This window comes from Oncorhynchus mykiss, chromosome 12 (assembly GCF_057628025.1).
Source record: "Oncorhynchus mykiss isolate SJ-2025 chromosome 12, ASM5762802v1, whole genome shotgun sequence".
Taxonomy (NCBI): domain Eukaryota; kingdom Metazoa; phylum Chordata; class Actinopteri; order Salmoniformes; family Salmonidae; genus Oncorhynchus; species Oncorhynchus mykiss.
Genome location: NC_143033.1, coordinates 88,163,780 through 88,184,087, shown reverse-complemented (window position 1 = coordinate 88,184,087; position 20,308 = coordinate 88,163,780). Strand labels below are relative to the sequence as shown.

The 20,308-nt window shown below is 39.8% G+C and overlaps 1 gene segment (V, D, J or C); it reads right to left on the bottom strand.

Annotated features, from left to right (window-relative positions):
• Positions 1 to 14,462: 14,462 nt before the first annotated feature.
• Positions 14,463 to 19,419, bottom strand: LOC118937758 (immunoglobulin heavy constant mu-like). The segment is given in 7 exon segments: positions 14,463 to 14,692; positions 15,172 to 15,326; positions 16,161 to 16,475; positions 16,798 to 17,103; positions 17,228 to 17,512; positions 17,714 to 18,013; positions 18,853 to 19,419. Coding segments are annotated over 7 exon segments (1,392 nt in total).
• Positions 19,420 to 20,308: the final 889 nt, after the last annotated feature.

Here is a 20,308-nt window from a genome sequence, read left to right as displayed (position 1 = left end):
GCCTCACAGGAAAAAAATAAATACTAATAATAAAACTGAATGACTAAAAATAACCCTAAGGAAAAGCAATGCTAAAAAGGTGTGTTTTAAGATCCCTTTAAAATATCACAACCGGCCGTGATCGGGAGTCCCATAGTGCAGTGCACAATTGGCCCAGCGTCGTTAGGGGAGGGTTTGGCTGGTGTAGGCAGTCATTGTAAATAAGAATGTGTTCTTACCTAGCTTGCCTAGTTAAATAAAGGTTTTAAAAAATGTTTTTAAAGAGTGTGAGTTCAGTGCTGGTCACACCTATGAAAATAAATAATGAAATTCTAAGTTTGTTATGTTTTTCACCCAAACCCAGATTCACAGGAGACAGCTGCCAGCAGCTGCAGCAGCATAGATGCAGGGAACATGGTTTGTATTGAAGTTGAACTGTTGTGAGCTGTTCTCCTCTACTCTCCAGGATTCAGAGGGACATACTAGGACTCTCAGACACAGAGGTTTTATATAAGGAGGTAGAGGGAGAGAAAGGAAAATGATTGGGAAATTGAAATTGATGGGAATATCAGTGGGAAAAATATGTTTAACTGTAGAAGCTATAAATATTAAAAATGTTACATTCCCCAGCAGGAATCCCAAAATTGTCACTCAAATAGAAGGGGAAACTAACAGTCCAAACCCCAAAATGAAACAGGTGGGGTTTCACGAGGGGTTCTTAAAAGACACTCATGGGGGTGTCCACTCAAAGTTGACTAGCAACAACAACTGGAACCTAAAAGACACTCACCATGAGTGCCAAAGTAATTTGCCCAAGAAGAGGCAAACAAAATAAAAACCCACACCAAAATTAAAGACAGGAAGCAAACCAAAAGCAGGGGCTAAACAAAAACAGATCAGAAAAAATATTGTTTTTCTAGCACTCAGTTCCACCATAAGTGGTCACCAAATGGTCACCACCTGCAGAACCATTCCTTTATTGGGGGTGTCTTGCTAATTGCCTATAATTTCCACCTGTTGTCTATTCCATTTGCACAACAGCATGTGACATTTATTGTCAATCAGTGTTGCTTCCTAAGTGGACAGTTTGATTTCACAGAAGTGTGATTGACTTGGAGTTACATTGTGTTGTCTAAGTGTTCCCTTTATTTTTTTGAGCAGTGTATTTCAAAGATATTATTTGTTCTATTAGTTTCTTTTTGATAATACATAGCTTAGACCCTATTGTTCAGTATTGTTGAGGCCACTTTTATTAAATGAATGATTAAAACTATTAAGTACTGGATCATGAATGAGTTCATTGAATGTTTGATCGACATCAATTAGAATACCATTCAATTCATATCAGGAGTATAATTGGCAAACAACTCAGATATACATTTCCAGCACCGCCAGTACTGGGTATGAAATCGTTTACAAATGTGAAATTGAGAAACATCTCTGTTCTGTTTAAATTAACAAGTCTATTATAAGCTACAATGAAGGAAGGGTTTTTGTAGAGCCTGGTCATGGTTTGTGCCACTGTGTCTCACGGGCACAATAATACACAGCTGTGTCTTTAGTCTGGAAGTTGTTCCCTTGTAGAAACACTGTACTGCTGGAACTGTCATATCTAGAAGTGATCTTGCTCTTTAGTGAGTCTACAGTGTAAGTACTACTACTGCATGTATAACCAACATACTCCAAAGCTTTGCCTTCAGCTTGTCGTATCCAGTGAGGACAGTAAGAAGATATAGAAAACCCAGAGAATTTGCAGGAGATGCTGAAAGACACTCCTGGTTCTATAACCACTGGACCAGACTGGATGAGTTCAATATCACAGTAGACACCTGTAATGAGAAACACACATTAATACACAGCATTGTCAGTTTTAGATTAGAAATTAGATTAGATCATTTCAGAGTTGTAATACATCTCTATTTGTATGAGCAGAGAGACTCACAGGATACAGCTGCCAGCAGCAGTAGAGATGCAGGGAACATGGTTTGCATTGAAGCTGAACTGGTGGGAGCTGCTCTTCTTTACACTCCAGGAATCAGAGGACCTCTAAGGACAGACATACAGACACTGTTTAAGTAGGGAAAGAACAAGAGGGTGGGTTTGCATTGACGTAGAGAGATGGATGGAGGGAGGGGTTGTACTGTAGAGGTGAGCATACTGAAGCTCATATCATATAGTCTTAATAGGAAGGTCCACAGTTTGGAACTTGTTATTATATATTATATTATGGTGACGGTTGGAGCTATACATTGAGCAAGCATATAATTAGAGAATAGTTTAATTAGAAAAAAATCATGGAATCCTCTAAAACTGTCTGGCTAGCTAGCTAACATACTGTACAGATACATTCTTCAAATTCATTTTTTTACACAATATCTTATCACAGCACTGGCAAACGATGGTTGACATACTCCCTGACCAAAATGATTGACCTTCATCCCATCATAAGAAGGTTCATGTCCATTCTAGTATTCTAATTCCTAATTCTATAGAGAGTGGAGGAGAGGGGTAAATAGGGACACCGGACAGGGAAACACTAAAACACCAGTAATCAGAAATGTATTCAGATGTTTTTATTTTTAAATATATGTTTATTTAATACACTTTGATGACATGAGTGATTATGTGTATGCTGACAATCACAGTTAATAAACTTTTTTCCACTGTGACGGTTTACAAGGTTACAATAATGTAGTGGAGATTGATGCTTTGTGTTTTATTGTTTCATATCATGTGCTTAACCTGTGTTTTCACATGAAGAAATGTCATGTAATAAGTATTGCAGAGTCATTAGATAATGGGTGGCTTGAGTTGTAGATACACTCAGATTGCAGATTGATTGAGTTGTAGTACCTGTCTGGTGCTGGTTTGTATCACTGTGGTCATCAAACACAATAATACACAGCTGTTTCTTCAGTCTGCAGACTCTGTCCTGTTAAAACAATGTGTTGCTGGAAGTGTCTCTGGTGATGCTGGGCTTGTTTTTCAGACTGTCTTTGTGTGCTTCCACCACTACTAACTACTACTGTCCAATCCACTGCAGTATTTTCCCTGCAGTCTGTTGTATACAAGCTAGTAACTTAATATGAGACCTTACAGTAGATGGTCAGTGGTTGCCTGGCTGGACAGTCAGAGACTGGCTGAGTTCATAACTCTGTACACCTGTTGAAAGGACATAAGGAATAATAATACAACTGCAGACATGATTTTTCAATTCAATTGAAGTCTGATCCAGATTTCATTATTGTGTCTGTCCCCCCACACACACTCACAGGAGGCAGCTGCCAGCAGCATCAGAGATGCTGGGCACATGGTTTGTGTTGAAGTTTAACTGGTGGGAGCTGCTCTTCTCTACTCTCCAGGACTCAGAGGGCCTCTAATGACAAACAGACAGACCCTGTTTACGTAGGGAAAGAACCAAAGGGTGGTGTTCATTGACGTAGAGAGATGAAGGAAAGGGGTACTGAAACAGCAGTTATAAGATATGTATTCAGGGAAAACATGTTTTACTATATACCTTTCATGTTGGTGTATGTAAGCATATTTCATAGACTTTGATGACTGTTTTATACATGGAACTAGGAAGTACTAGGAAGTACACATACATGTATGTTGATATTTGTGCAAATATGGGTGCTACTTTGTCACAAAATGTTGAGTAGAAATTTAGTGGAAAGCCATTAATTTCTGGTGCTTTTGTTCACACGGATGTTTTAACATTATCTAATATTTATTTTTTGGTGATCTTTGTTTTTAGTGATATTTTTTTGTCTGCCGATAATTTCTTCAGGGTTGTTGAGTCTGAGAAGGCTTTTATTTTTATTAATCGAGTTTGTATCTTCATTTAAAAAAATGATGACTGGTGTAGCGTGTTTTTGTTTTGTGAGAGTTCCATTTTAAAGTTGTCCATTTTCTTCTTCTTTTGTGTTTGAAAAAAAGTGTTAAGTGGATATTTCTTACCAACTGCACCATCTGCAGTATTGAAATCTTGAATCAAGTCCTATGTTTCATTCATTTATTGTAGCCACTAGATGGAAATGATATAGCTTAAAGCCATTTACAAACCATACAGCCCAATTTGAAGAAGAAGTCAATGCTCTGATCATTGGCTGATTGCTCCCAACCTCAACCAGTTTACTACATTTAAGGATCCGCCCCTTTTAAAATGTTCGCCTAAAATGACGTACCCACATCTAACTGCCTGTAGCTTAGGCCCTGAAGCAAAGATGTGCATATAATTGGTACCATTTGAAAGGAAACACTTTGAAGTTTGTGGAAATGTGAAAGGAATGTAGGAGAATATAACACATTAGATCTGGTAGAAGATAATACAAAGAAAAAACCAAATGTGTTTTTGCACTTTTTTGTACCATCATCTTTGAAATGCAAGAGAAAGGCCATAATGCATTGTTCCAGCCAAGGTGCAATTTAGATTTTGGCCACTAGATGGCAACAGTGCATGTGCAAAGTTTTAGACTGATCAATGAATCATTGCATTTCCACTCAAAATGTTGTATCGATTGCCCAAATGTGCCTAATTTGTTTATTAATAACTTTTCATGTTCAAAACTGTGCACTCTCCTCAAACAATAGCATGGTATTATTTTACTGTAATAGTTACTGTAAATTGGACAGTACAGTTAGATTAATAAGAATTTTCTTGTTACTTACAACCTCATGCTAATCAAATTAGCCTACATTAGCTCAAACGTCTCACAGGGGACCCACTGATCCTGAAGAAGTTAATTAAAATGGTGGAATCCCTTAATGGAAATGTCAATGCTAAAACAGGTTATTTTCAAGTAGAGATCTCTATACATCTCTATGATACAGGGTTAGTATTCTCTGATAACATGATCTGGGCAGAAATAACTCTGAGCCCCTTGTTTGAGTCTATAAATGTTTTCCTGCTAAGGTCACAAGGTCAGGAAAATCTCATGGAATGGAGTAAATGGAACAGAGTAAAACATGTGGTTTCCACATGATCAAATCAAATCAAGCTTTATTTATACAGCACATTTTAGACATGGAATGCAATGCAATTTGCCTCACAGGAAAAAAATAAATACTAATAATAAAATTGAATGACTAAAAATAACCCTAAGGAAAAGCAATGCTAAAAAGGTGTGTTTTAAGATCCCTTTAAAATATGTCCACAGTTTTGGACCCCCTCAGCTTCTCTGGCAGGCTATTCCAGGCTTTGGGCATAGTAACTAAAGGCTACCTCTCCATGCCTCTTGGTCCTAGGCTTTGGATAGTTAAAAAGCCAGTTCCAGAAGACCCTGAGGGACCTATTGGGTACATAACTTAAAAGCATATCTGTAATGTATTGTGGTGTACAATTGTGGATTGATTTAAAAACCAATAGAATAATTGTACAATTAATTCTAAAACTCACAGGCAGCCAGTACAGAGACCTTAAAACTGATGTTTGATTGATGTGCTTGACATCGTTCCATTTAAATAGATTCCATTCCATCCATTACAATGAGCCTGTCTTCCAATAGCTCACCCCACCAGCCTCCTCTGGTGTACATTGTGTTCATGTACATGTAGTTGTGTTGACAATATGCTGGTTGTTAAGGCTCTCAGGGGCATGTTGTGGCTGAGACTTTCATTGGATGTTACTCTGCTGTACTGATGCTCTAATGCCCTCTGTTGACTCTGCTGCCAGTTAGATTCTCTGAGGTGTTTTTGTACAGATCCTCCACTCACTCACATCACTGTGTCTCTCTTGCACAGTAATACGCTGCAGAGTCCTCTGCTCTCAGACCAGACAGCTTCAGAGTCAACATGCTGTTGGAGTTATCTTTAGTGGTTTCCATACGTCCTTCAAAAGTTTTAGCATGGTTACCTAGGCCTAATCCAGAATAACCCATCCACTCCAGAGATTTTCCTGCTGGTTGTCGTATCCAGTGTGTGTAGTGGCTGTCAACAGTGTATCCAGATATCTTACAGGACAGACTGAGAGTTTCTCCAGGCTTTTTCAGGACTGGACTGGAGGGAATGGACTCCAGACTCTGACCATTTAAACCTGATGGAGAGAGAGAAAGACATAGGAAAAATGTGTTGGAGAAAAAGGAAGAACGCAGAACATTTAAGGAAATCAGAACAGAGTTTACAAAAAATATTTTCAATTTTCAGTCATTCCACTAACAACAGTTGATAAGGAGTATATCCAAGCAGAACTCACATGGCAGACAGAGAGAGAGCAGCAGAAGGTAGAGTTTTGCAGTCATACTGAGGGTGGAGATATGAACTCAGCTGCTCCACACAATACAACAAGACAACAAGTCAGCAGCAGAACATAAGTATATATGAACTCTGAGGGATCTGGATTTACATTATGTCATGGAGGAGGGGCTGATGACTCTAAGATCAGAGGTCAAGTTATGGCTCATCAGTTGGGTCAGGTGTTGTCCTTGATCACATGACCTGACCAGGAAAAAACAGAGTTTCTCCTGGTCTAGTCACAGTCAGAAAAACCTCCAGGGCCTACTCACCACACACATAACTGACTCAAGGACTGGAGGAACTGTTGGGAACATGAGGATTTTCTAAATATTGATAACCTTCATGATTTCATTCAATTGTGGGTTCAATTAGATGGTAGATAATGGACATAATTTTGCCAAGGAGACTCCTTGTTCATCATGAATGAACACAGCTTAATGAGATTCAACACCTCACTATGCCTGTACTGCTCTTTCCATGACATAGACTAAGCAGGTGAATCCAGGAAAAAATATTATCCCTTATTGATATCACCTGTTAAATCCACTTCAATCAGTATAGATGAAGGGGAGGAGCCACCTTAGAGAAGGATTTTTAAGCCTTGAGAAAATTGAGACATGGGTTTTGTATGTGTGCCATTCAGCGTGTGAATGTGCAAGACAAATATTTGTTCCTTTGAACGGGGTATGGTAGTAGGTGCCAGGAGCACCGGTTTGTGTCAAGAACTGCATCACTGTAGGGATTTTCCACACTCAACAGTTTTCAATGTTTATCTAGAATGTTCCACCACCCAAAGGACATCCAGACAACTTGACACAACTGTGGGAAGCGTTGGAGTCAACATGGGCCAGCATCCCTGTGGAATGCTTTAGACACCTTGTAGAGTCCATGCCCCAAATGATTGAGGCTGTTCTGAGGTCAATTGGAGGGGTGCAACTCAAAATTAGGGTGGTGTTCTTAATGTTTTGTACACTCAGTGTATATTATGTAATTAAGCTATACGGCACAAGAAGCCGTGTTATGTCCTGAACACAGTCGGAGATAAATGCCGTTGTTTGGTCTGACGCAATAGCCTGTGCTTTGGTGAAGCCTGCCAAATCTTACCACGCCTGGATAGGTATTTTACCTATCAGCTAACCACATTGTATGTTATAGCAATCTGCATAGAATTAGGAATTAGTCATTTAATAGGATCTCTATGACACAGTCAATGACGTGGCACCCAACCATTGGTTGATGCATGCAACGTCTGAGCATGGGAACACAACCATTCACTCTGCAGGGGGGGTCATCCGAGGGCTGATAGGTAGACAGCTTAAATTAACCCTTGTTATACCAAACTAAATGTTATGCTGGAATCAAGGGGAAATAATGTGCGACTTGAGATAAATACAACATTTATTTGGACAGCAACATGAATATGATATTCTTATGGAGGTGCAGTGATAAAAATTTACTGCATTTTTACAATTATATGTTGGTCATTTTTTAGGGTTAATCAAGATGCTATATCAGGGAAATGGCTTTATCAGAGTGCAGGTGCATCCTGGGTTAGAAGTCATGCTTGAGTAGGTTTGAACTACTACGCCCAACACTCATTTTGATAGATACACCTGATAAAACACATTATTAAACTCTCTTCCCTATAAATAATTAGAATCAATACATACTAAAGTACTTAGGGGGAGGTGCCCGGGACAGATATGAGAAACCATATAGAGCAATTTATTACTTTAGATAAGGGCTCATTTTTCAATGCAATTCTTGAAAAGTGTGTTATATTTATTACAAACACAAACCATGAATATGGTCTGTCAATAAAAGTATGTGTGAGTAGCAGTGAATGACTGAAAATATTAAATAATATAATTAATACAACTGTTAACAAGGTCTTTCATATAAATTAAATTGTGATTAAATTGTCTGATTCTTTGGTCCATCTCACCATTTAATCAAATAAAATTCTAATCGTGTCCATGTGGTTGAAACATGTTATTGATTTCAGCTACCAGCTGGCTTATGCAAAAAAAGCTTTTTATCCTCAGCTGAAACAAATGAGAATTAGATCATGAAAGTGAATAGGGACACTGCAGTCCCTGGGCTACTTAACTACTTTAACTGAATCATCAGAGATGCTAAACTGGGACCCTGAAACACCCAGGTGAGAGACTGGAGTTTACCAAGCGTGGTGCCACACAGCTGTGAGGGTCACAGAGGGGAAGAAAGAGGGGTGGGGTGTGTGAGAGAAACAGACAACACTGTGAAAATTAGAGAACAGGACCTGTGTGGAACAGAATGGATTATCAAACATAGTTTAGCCTGACCAAAATGATGGAAAATATAATGTTTCTGTGTGACTTAAAGCATAATAATTATGACAAAAGTAACTATAAATATGTTTATTCCATACTCTAAGTATGTATGAAATGTTCTATTTGGTCAGAATCTATTTGGTTACTTGTACATTTTACCTCTTAAACATTACATTAAAGTTTCAATTTCTCAGGCCCAGAAAGTCAGATTCTTATGAGGTAAAGTTCTAATGGTCCTTGGTGGTGCTACAGACCACAACTGTAGCTGAAAACATTAGCATTGTTATCCTTTCTGTACAGTTGCATGACTTCACAGCATAATAACTGTTTGAAAAGCAACAATCCACTGTAGATGGAGTGCTCTGTCTGGTGTCTGGCACCTGAGACAGGATAGACTGGGCCTTAAATTTACTTAAGTCTGTACATGTTCAACATTCATTGGTTCTACTTAAGAGGCATGGGTTTTGTTTCAGAATGTCAAGACCTCCTGTAAATAAAGCTATATGTCTGGACCTTTCATTAACAATCACCTTTAATAAATCATAATCATCATAAGATAGAACTGCCAAAGGGGGCGGTGTTGCAATCTACTGCAGAGAGAGCCTGCATAGTTCTATCTTACTATCCAGGTCTGTACCAAAACAATTCAAGCTTCTACTTCTAAAAATTCACCTTTCCAGAAACAAGTCTCTCACCGTTGCTGCTTGCTATAGACCACCCTCTGCCCCCAGCTGTGCCCTAGACACCATATGTGAATTGATTGCCCCCCCATCTATCTTCTGAGCTCGTGCTGCTAGGTGACCTAAACTGGGACATGCTTAACACCCAGGCCATCCTACAATCTAAGCTTGATGCCCTCAATCTCACACAAATGATCTATGAACCTACCAGGTACAACCCCAAATTCCTAAACACGGACAACATCATAGATATCATCCTAACTAACTCGCCCTCCAAATACACCTCTGCTGTTTTCAACCAAGATCTCAGCGATCACTGCCTCATTGCCTGCATCCGTAATGGGTCTGCGGTCAAACGACCACCCCTCATCACTGTCAAACACTCCCTAAAACACTTCAGCGAACAGGCCTTTCTAATCGACCTGGCCGGGGTATCCTGGAATGACATTGACCTCATTGACCTCATCCCGTCAGTAGTTGATGCCTGGTTATTCTTTAAAAGTGCCTTCCTCACCATCTTAAATAAGCTTGCTCCATTCAAATTTAGAACCAGGAATAGATATAGCCCTTCGTTCACTCCAGACCGGTCTGCCCTTGACCAGCACAAAAACATCCTGTGGCGTTCTGCATTAGCATCGAATAGCCCCCGTGATATGCAACTTTTCAAGGAAGTTATGAACCAATATACTCAGGCAGTTAGGAAAGCTAAGGCTAGCTTTTTCAAACAGAAATTTGCCCACCTGTAGTACAAACTCAAAAAAGTTCTGGGACACTGTAAAGTCCATGGAGAATAAGAGCACCTCCTCCCAGCTGCCCACTGCACTGAGGCTAGGAAACACTGTCACAACCGATAAGTCCACAATAATTGAGAATTTCGATAAGCATTTTTCTACGGCTGGCCATGCTTTCCACCTGGCTACCCCTAACCTGGTCAACAGCCCTGCACTCCCCATAGCAACTCACCCAAACCTCCACCACTTCTCCTTCACCCAAATCCAGATAGCTGATGTTCTGAAAGAGCTGCAAAATCTGGACCCCTACAAATCAGCCGGGCTAGACAATCTGGAACCTCTCTTTCTTAAATGATCTGCTGAAATTGTTGCAACCCCTATTACTAGCCTGTTCAACCTCTCTTTCGTATCATCTCAGATTCCCATAGATTGGAAAGCTGCCGCGGTCGTCCCCCTCTTCAGAGGGGGAGACACTGTAGACCCAAACTGCTACAGACCTATATCTATTCTACCTTGCCTTTCTAAGATCACAGATTACCGACCATTTCGAATCTCACCGCAACTTCTCTGCTATACAATCTGGTTTCAGAGCTGGTCATAGGTGCACCTCAGCCACGCTCAAGGTCCTAAACGATATCATAACCGCCATCGATAAGAGACATTACTGTGCAGCCGTGTTCATCGACCTGGCTAAGGCTTCGACTCTGTCAATCACAACATTCTTTATGGCAGACTCAACAGCCTTCGTTTCTCAAATGATTGCTTCGCTTGGTTCACCAACTACTTCTCTGATAGAGTTCAGTATGTCAAATCGGAGGGCCTGTTGTCCGGACCTCTGGCAGTCTCTATGGGGGTGCCACAGGGTTCCATTCTTGGGCCGACTCTCTTCTCTGTATACATCAATGATGTCGCTCTCGCTGCTGGTGATTCTTTGTTCCACCTCTATGCAGACGACACCATTCTGTATACCTCCGGCCATTCGTTGGACACTGTGTGTGTTAACTAACCTCTAGATGAGCTTCAATGCCATACAACTCTCCTTCCGTGGCCTCCAACTGCTCTTAAATGCAAGTAAAACTAAATTCATGCTCTTCAACTGATTGCTGTCCGCACCTGATTTGTAAATAGCCCATCCAATCTACCTCATCCCCATACTGCATTTATTTATTTATTTATCTTGGTCCTTTGCACCGCAGTATCTCAACTTGCACATTCATCCCCTGCAGATCCTACCATTCCAGTGTTTAATTGCTATATTGTAATTACTTTGCCGCCATTGCCTATTTATTGCCTACCTCTCTTATCCTACCTCATTTGCACATACTGTATATAGATTATCCTACTATATTATTGATTGTATGTTTGTTTATTCCATGTGGAACTCTGTGTTGTTGTATGTGTCAAACTGCTTTGCTTTATCTTGGCCAGGTTGCAGTTGCAAATGAGAACTTGTTCTCAACTAGCCTACCTGGTTAAATGAAGGCAGGAAAAATAAATAAATAAATACAATTCTAGATCATGTTTAAGCCTAAACCTCTTTCCCACTTCATTCCAACTGTATTGCCAATACTCATCGACAAATGTTTCTCCTTAATTAACAAACAATAAATATGTTGATAAAACAGAATTACAAATAACTACCTATGAATATACCATGCATGGTGAACCAAACGTATGAGGAATACACACTATGCTCTGCACCTAGTTTCTGCCCTAATACGCACTCTAAGCCCAGCATCTATGTTAGAGAGGGGGAAGTGTATCACTGTGGCTGTTATACTGCACTGTGATACATCCCCGTACAAATACATCCCCCTTGTGTCTAGACAGGAATTTACAATGTAGTGAGGGCAGCTGTGTGAAACCTTTGACATTGATGCCTTTTCTCTTAATATCAAAAAGAAGCATCTGTTGTGTTCTGTACACTCATTGTTTCCCAACAATTGATTATGAACAATATGGTCTTAACGTCTTTATGGAGGAAACATAAAACGTCTCATCAATCCTTCATGTAGCCTATCAAATAACCTCAAATGGAGCACTTGACATTGCTATATATCAGTAGGTGGCGATATAGAATGTTTCTAAATTCTGCTACAGTGAGTGGAATGAGGCAGTATTTGATATGAGTATATATAATACTTGGTAGTCAATACCTCCTGTAAACTAAGCTATATGTCTGGACAACGTGATAACCATGATTGTTACATCTTTAATGTAAGGATAGACGTCCTTTAAAGGGTGCTACATTGTATATTTATATGGACAGGCGTGTCAGAAAAACAAACATGATTGTCATTCATCAATATGGATAAAAACAGCAGAGTAGGAATCAGTATGAAATCAGAAACATAGGACACAATAGTAGAATAGCAACCAATACTGGGATGGAGAAAACGAAGATGAGAATATGACCATCCAAATTCATAGCAGTGAAATGATCTCCCATATGGGTCCAGAGTGTAGTCAGTGTGCAGACAGTACCATCCTGCCAACCCTCATGTCCATGGAGGGGTTTTAGTATTGATGTTTATCACTGTGGCCATTCCCGTACACAGTGACTCACACCATTACAAAGCCCATGTATTTGTATTTGTATTTATTAGGGATCCCCATCACTATTCCTGGGGTCCAAACACATTAAGGCACTTATATTACATATAGAACAAAAGATAAAGCAGTACATCATATAACATTATTACACCACTACATATCTACAATACAACATGTATAATACCACCATACAACAATATTACAATGTACGTGTGTGCTAGCGCTTGTGTGTGCATGCGTGTTACAGACAGCCACAGAATCCTCAGATAAATTGACTGAAACCTCCAATGTCTCCATGTCGACAATGTCTTTTCAATCCAGTGTCATTTACATCTACTATTGAAGTTCAATTCAAGCTAATTTTTAGATCACATGATTTACAGTGTATATAAAAAGTAGTTGTTCCTCAGTGTATGTCTGTTTTAAAGTTGTTCTTGTCTGAAGTAGGCCTAAAGAGTATGGACATTTGTTTGAGTTGATGTGTATAAATGTACCAGCACGTGTAGGTTAGCTGCCTATAGATAATCAGAATGTATATGTCTGTGTTCCTTAGGTGTCAGCACTCTCACACTCTGTGATTGGTAGAAGTGGTAGGTTTTTGTCATGGACTGTATCATTGTAACCCGCTATGTGGCACAGTGGTTTAACCCTGTACAAACCCCCCACCAAGATGTGCAGCTACAAATACCTAGGTGTCTGGCTAGACTGTAAACTCTCCTTCCAGATTCATATTAAACATTTCCAATCCAAAATCAAATCTAGAATCGGCTTCCTATTTCGCAACAAAGCCTCTTTCACTCACGCCGCCAAACTTACCCTCGTAAAACTGACTATCCTACCGATCCTCGACTTCGGAGATGTCATCTACAAAATAGCCTCCAATACTCTACTCAGCAAACTGGATGCAGTCTATCACAGTGCCATCCGTTTTTTTACCAAAGCCCCTTATACCACCCACCACTGCGACCTGAACGCTCTAGTTGACTGGCCCTCGCTACATATTCGTAGCCAGACCAACTGGCTCCAGGTCATCTATAAGTCTATGCTAGGTAAAGCTCCACCTTATCTCAGCTCACTGGTCACGATAACAACACCCACCCGTAGCACGCGCTCCAGCAGGTATATCTCACTGGTCATCCCCAAAGCCAACACCTCCTTTGGCCGCCTTTCCTTCCAGTTCTTTGCTGCCAGTGACTGGAACGAATTGCAAAAATCGCTGAAGCTGGAGACGTAGATTTCCCCCACTAACTTTAAACATCAGCTATCTGAGCAGATAACCGATCGATGCAGCTGTACATAGTCCCTCTGTAAATAGCCCACCCAATCTACCTACCTCATCCCCATATTGTCTTTATTTACTTTTCTGCTCTTTGCACACCAGTATCTCTACTTGCACACCATCATCTGCTCATTTATCACTCAAGCGTTAATCTGCTAAATTGTAATGTGTTTGTGTGTGTGTGTGTGTGTGTGTGTGTGTGTGTGTGTGTGTGTGTGTGTGTGTGTGTGTGTGTGTGTGTGTGTGTATGTGTGTGCGTTGCGTTGCTATCGTACATGCAGTATTTCTCTTCTTTCAAGGAAGTGTATTTGTAGCCCTGGCAGTTGCTGGACAGTTTCAGTGCCACCGGTGTGGTATCAAGGGGATAGAGAGAGAGGAAGCTGCTTTTGCATGACACTGTTATTAGACAAGTTAGAGAACCAAGAAACCCCCTCAGATCAACTGATAACAGAATGTTTAAGTCTTAGTTGAGTATTACAGATATAGCCCAACGTTGTTTAAATCTGTCCTGTGAAGGAATACAGCTGTAAATTGCCTCCATAGAAAACTCTGCCAAGCAGAAACACTCCCAGCAGAAATCAGTAATGTTTTTGGATATCTCCCAGGATTAGTATCCAGTGAATGTCTCAGTAAAAAGACAATGACTAGCTAAATCTTAGACTTTATTACAGTGAAAAAGATCACAGAGACATCAGAGGATACACTTAGATTTAATGATAGTGTACAATAGAAATCAATGAAGGAAAAATAACACATCACCACAATGCTTGCATAATATTGAGATCAACAAAACGAATCAATCATAATCAATAATGAATTGGATATATACATAACATTATTACTGAAGAACACTGTGCCATAACCATCTTTCTAATTTAGACACATCTATCTCTGCAGTCCATCATGTGTTCTTCACTGCTTCATCTGCAAAGAGGCAGAGACAGATACAGATTATTACAATAAACAGACAACAAAGTGGAACAAAGTGGGTTACCTTTGGCCCACAAAGAGTTTCTCCTCAGTAAGGAGCAACTCTCGCTCTCAATCAAATCAAATCAGATGTTATTGGTCGGCAGGGTAGCCTAGTGGTTAGAGCATTGGACTAGTAACTGAAAGGTTGCAAGTTGAAATCCCCGAGCTGACAAGGTACAAATCTGTTGTTCTGCCCCTGAATAGGCAGTTAACCCACCGTCATTGAAAATAAGAATTTGTTCTTATTGACTTGCCTAGTTAAATAAAGGTAAAAAAACACATATTTAGCAGATGTTATTGCTAGTGTAGTGAAATGCTCACACTCAATTAAACACTTCATAAATAATTATTTTATTTAAAATTGTGACGTTTCAGCTGCCAATGGCCTTCATCAGAAGTCTACAATCACGTAAAATAAGTGGTGTCAGTACCTTGACCAGGCTGAGTACTGTGCTGTAGGTGAGGGAGAGAAGAAAGAGGACGATAAAGGAGGAGGTGGTGGACCACAGGCTGCTGAAATCATCCTCAACGTTGTCCGTGCAGCTCAGAGCAAAGCCCGCTTCAGGCTCAGTCAGTAGGATGTTCGCTGAGAACAGGGAGAGAGACAGGTGGTGAGGAACGTATGTATACTTGTGTCTGCGTGTGTGTGTGTCTGTGTGTGTGTGTCTGCGTGTTCATGTGTGTTTGTATGTATTCATGCGTGTTCGTGTGTGTCTGTGTATTGTAAACCTGTATTGTATTAGTCTTTATCATATTCTAACAAATACAGCTAATTGAGTTCAAATGATATGTACACACACAGACACACACATCAACCCACAGAGAACACATAAAACTGATCTGTGCAGACTCATATCTTGGCCTAATATTATCATGCACACCCACTCACATTATGTCAAACTACACCAATACACTAAATAGTACATCCATGACCACCTTACTGGAAGCATAATACTACTATGTAGGCTATTTAGTACTGTTGTCTTTTCATGACAATTGTCTTCATTATGTTTGATGTACAGTAGACCAGTATATTTTCTAAGACTTTAAGCAATTGATATACGAACATCAAACCATGTGATCTCATATGCGGTATTGTTTATTAGCCAGCCTCCACATTAAGAAGACACATTGAACAATGACAAAGGACAACAACGGCAACACAAGACTGTGCAATAGCACTGACATTTTACACCACATTAGACTGGACAATATCACAATTGGCAATATGCTTACAGTCAACAAAACAATGACAACACTAACATGTTAACTTTAACTCAACAAGGACAACAATGAAAACATCATAGAGGATAACAGGGGATACACGTTGTAATTGGCTATTCTGACCCACAGAGGAGTCAATAAGGAGACACAATGACACAACACACAGGTTAACATCACTTGTCTTCACATGAGTTACCCATGGACTTTGACACACTCCTCTCCTGAGGTGCTGTGTTGTTGTCCAGGCCGTGCTTGACGGCACATGTGAAAACCGAGTTTCCCTCCCACTTATTTGTTTTGACGGTGAAGACACTGGTGACAGAGTAGTTGCCTTCCGGGGTTTTCTGAGGAGGGCTGGTGACCCCATCCTGGTACTCGCCACTGTCATCCTTCCACATGATGTAGACGTCACAGAGAGACGGGCTGACCACCAGGCACACCAGAGTCACATCCCCCTCCTTCTTGGTGTCTTCCTCCGGGAGAAGGTGAACGGACACTGAAGGGGCTCGACCTACAAGAGGATTGATTTTAAGGAGAAACGTTACACTCATGTATGTGTAGGTACGTATGAAAACCAGTATGTGAATATCAGTTTAAAATCAACCTAGTGGTCCTTAACCCTGGTTCTGTGCAGGTTTCTGTTCCAGTCCAGCACTAACACACCTGATTCAACTAAGCAAAGGTGATAATTAGTTAGTGATTAGTTGATTTGCTGACTCAGGTATGTTAGCGTTGGGCTGGAGCAAAAGTCTGCACATCCTGTGTCTCCCTCTCCAGAACCTGGAGTATGTGACCACTAATCACAACCACATTGAGATGTTTCAGCGACCTACTTCCTTTGGTGAAGCTGAGGTCCTGAATGACCGGTGTGTCTTCGCCACTCTTCATGGCAGAACACTGGACTTTGTTGACATTGGTCCACCTTGTCTGGTCTATGGTCAGAGTACTGACCCTGCTGTTCAGGTTGCCCTTTGATTCAACGATGTTTTTCATCTCGTTATTTCCGTTGACCTGCCAGGTGATAGTGGTACCAGCCACTGTGTTCTGGTCTGTACCACTGATGACACAGTCCAGCACTGCTTGGTTGTCCATGAACACATTTTTCACACTCGGTGGGTTCAGAGTCACCGTCAGTGGTTCTGAAAGGGGAGAGAAGCAGTATAAAATCAGGACATATTACTGATGAGGAACTACACTAAATAATATATATACTGAATGTGAACATGACATTATTTGTAGTACAGTCTTCTCCTATGTACAGACCTGTTTTGGAGATTGTCTTGATGGTGGGTTGTCCCTGGTGCTCCACCACACAGCTGTACTTGACCTTGTTGCTCCAATCAGTGTTGTTGACCTTCAGCAGACTGCTGGCTGAGTAGAGGCCTGATGGCTGTAGGCCTACAGTAGGGGTCTGGCCCTCCACCTCCTTGTCATTCTTCTTCCAGGTGACAGTGACTTTATTGGGGGTGAAATCTTCAATCATACACATCAGGTACTGGGTGGTGCCAATGGGCCCCGAAAGCAAAGACACTGATGGAGACTTTGAGACTGTGTAGCGGGAGGTAAAGAAAATGTCTGCATGTTAGTTTAACCCCTTATAGAAATAAGACATCCAGGGTAAACACCAAGTATAATTTTATAATCAGGTTTTCTAAACATAAATAGTTTACATCACAAACATTAAAATGTAATCTTTAGAAAAATAGAACCAACTTCATAAAGAAAATATATTTAATGACCAGATCTTACCTGGTTTATTGATGACTGCTGTCTGTTCACTTCCAAGATGTTCCACAGAACAACTGAAAGACTTTGAGTTTTCCCAGACGTTCTTAGCCACACGGACCTGACTGACTCCGATGTAGGCTCCCCCACTCTGGACTGCCGGATACTGGACGAAGTCCGTCAGCGCTTTCCCGCTGGCGTCTGTCCACTTGAAGGTGAGTGAGGAAGGTGAAAAGCCGGTAGCTAGACAACCGATGCTGTAGATGTCGTTAGAAGGGGTTCCACAGTTCATAAGAGTGAGTAGAGTAGGGGGGGCTGTGGCTGCTGCAAGAAAGAAAGAAAGGCAACACTTGATTTGAATGTACAAAAATGACCAGGTAACTACTAGGAATTACCATGGTAAAATGGTCATTACACAGGTATAACCTGAGAACTACTTGTCCATTTAATCTTACACTATAAGGCACCATTTAGTTCCATGTAGTTGGTTGTCTTGTATTCTTTGAGGTATAACTACCACTATGTTTCTACTTTTATTAGTTGTATGTAGTGTAATACAAATACTTACTTTCAGGTTCCTTCTCAACAATGCAACAACAATAAGAAATAATACAATATAAGAATATGAACATAAAGTCACTGGCTCAGAAGAATAGAATAAACATTTTAGAAAAGGTGTAATACAGGAAGGCACAATTAAATACACATTAACACATTAAATTGTAGACACATTTACCAGTGAAAACAGAACTGTCAAATAAAACATACTGTTCCACTAATAAACATTTTTAATTTAATTATTTATATGGATTAAGGTGATGACAATTAATACTCAAATCAGTATAGACTAAGATTAACTTTTATTATTCTACCTATAATCAGTTTATGTGTTAGACTCCAATAAGAATGCCTACATTTTCATTTTCACATGGTAATTTTTGACCTAAACCAAAGTCTACATAATCATCTAATTAAACATCAATCGCAAAAAGTGAAAGACGTATGTGGACAGATGAACAAACAATATACTGCCTTACCTAGGTGTGCTACACTAACAACATTATCCAAGTAGTAATGTCCACTTTTCCCCATAAAACCATGATTTATCTTCAAACTACAACAATTTGAATGCATTAATAAAACTCACAAAAACAATGGCTTACCTGATGAGACTGTGACCATTGTTCCTTTCCCCCAATAGTCAAAGTAGCTATACACAGCGTGACAAGGGCATATGCCAAACAATACAAAAACCACCCTCTTTACAGCAATCAGTTTCAACTGATCTTGATAACTTCAAAGTAGATTGGTTTGTAGAAACAAATCTAAATAGATACTACATTGTCACAGAGTCAAACTTGGTCAACAATGTATTTCCACAATATGTAACATTTTCTCTTAGACTGTACATTTCTGAGGAACGGGTTTCTATTTATAAGACTTTAGGAAACAAACATCTGCATTATTCTACAACAGCAGAACCTAGAATTTGAGGAACTATTTGACTTTCAAGGAAATAGGCAAATTGATGTAAACCATTTCTTTAGTGGACTACGAACAGGTCATTTCAATTACATTTTGCATCTGAAAAATGAAAAAGACAAAAATCTGTTCTTTCTACACACAAAATAGAATGGGGAAATTAAACATTCTATGGATATAATACATTTAAGTTTGCTTACCTGTTGAGACGGTGACTTGTGTCCCTTTACCCCAGTAGTCAAAAGCATCACAGTGCTCTGTCTCCATTCACTGCCTGTACAAAAACCCTGCACCTAAATAGGCAGCTTAAAAGTCATGATAATGAATCCAACAGAGATGAAAATATAATGCAATATTGTAATATTATCATACACCTGATTTCTTGAGGACAGATGTTGTGAATTCAGTTTTGTATACATAAAAAAAAAAATGATGCTCAGGTCCATGTCATGACATCACTCCATCAAAATAAACTTTAAAAAAATGTAAAACAATTTACAATGGGGTTATATCAATATCAGACGATCATTTGAAGAATATTGTATGGTTTCTCCCCATTGTCCCAATCCTCATGCAGATATAATGCAGGTTTTGTCTCTGAGGTTTTTGTACAGCCTCATTTCACTGTGCCCCCCAGCCCACCCCATATCACAGTGATATACCCCAGCACAAAAACACCTCCTTCACATCTTCATATGGATTCCATACAACTCTGTCTGCTCTCAGTGAGGTATAAGAAACATAAAACCATGCTTAATACAATATATTATAACAATACTAAAGACTCTTATAGTATCATATTCATCTATGAGTTGGTGGATTATTGTTTCTGACAAAAGGTGTATCCATTGTTAGTTTGTAACAGTTGTTTGCAAATGTATGGATTTAAGTGTTGCAGTATAAAACCAAATATCATGGCTATGGCCAGAATCCTGTTTATGGTGAGGTTTCATTAGGTTTACATTGATACCATTGTCCTGGGGTGTAATTATTTGACCTGTTCAGTCCATACAGGAGCAAAGGGTTTTTGTACGGTGTAATATCACTGTGGCCCCCATATAGTCACAGTGATACACACCATAACAAAAACCTCCCACCAGAACCACACACCAGTTCTATGAGTATAGCAACACATTC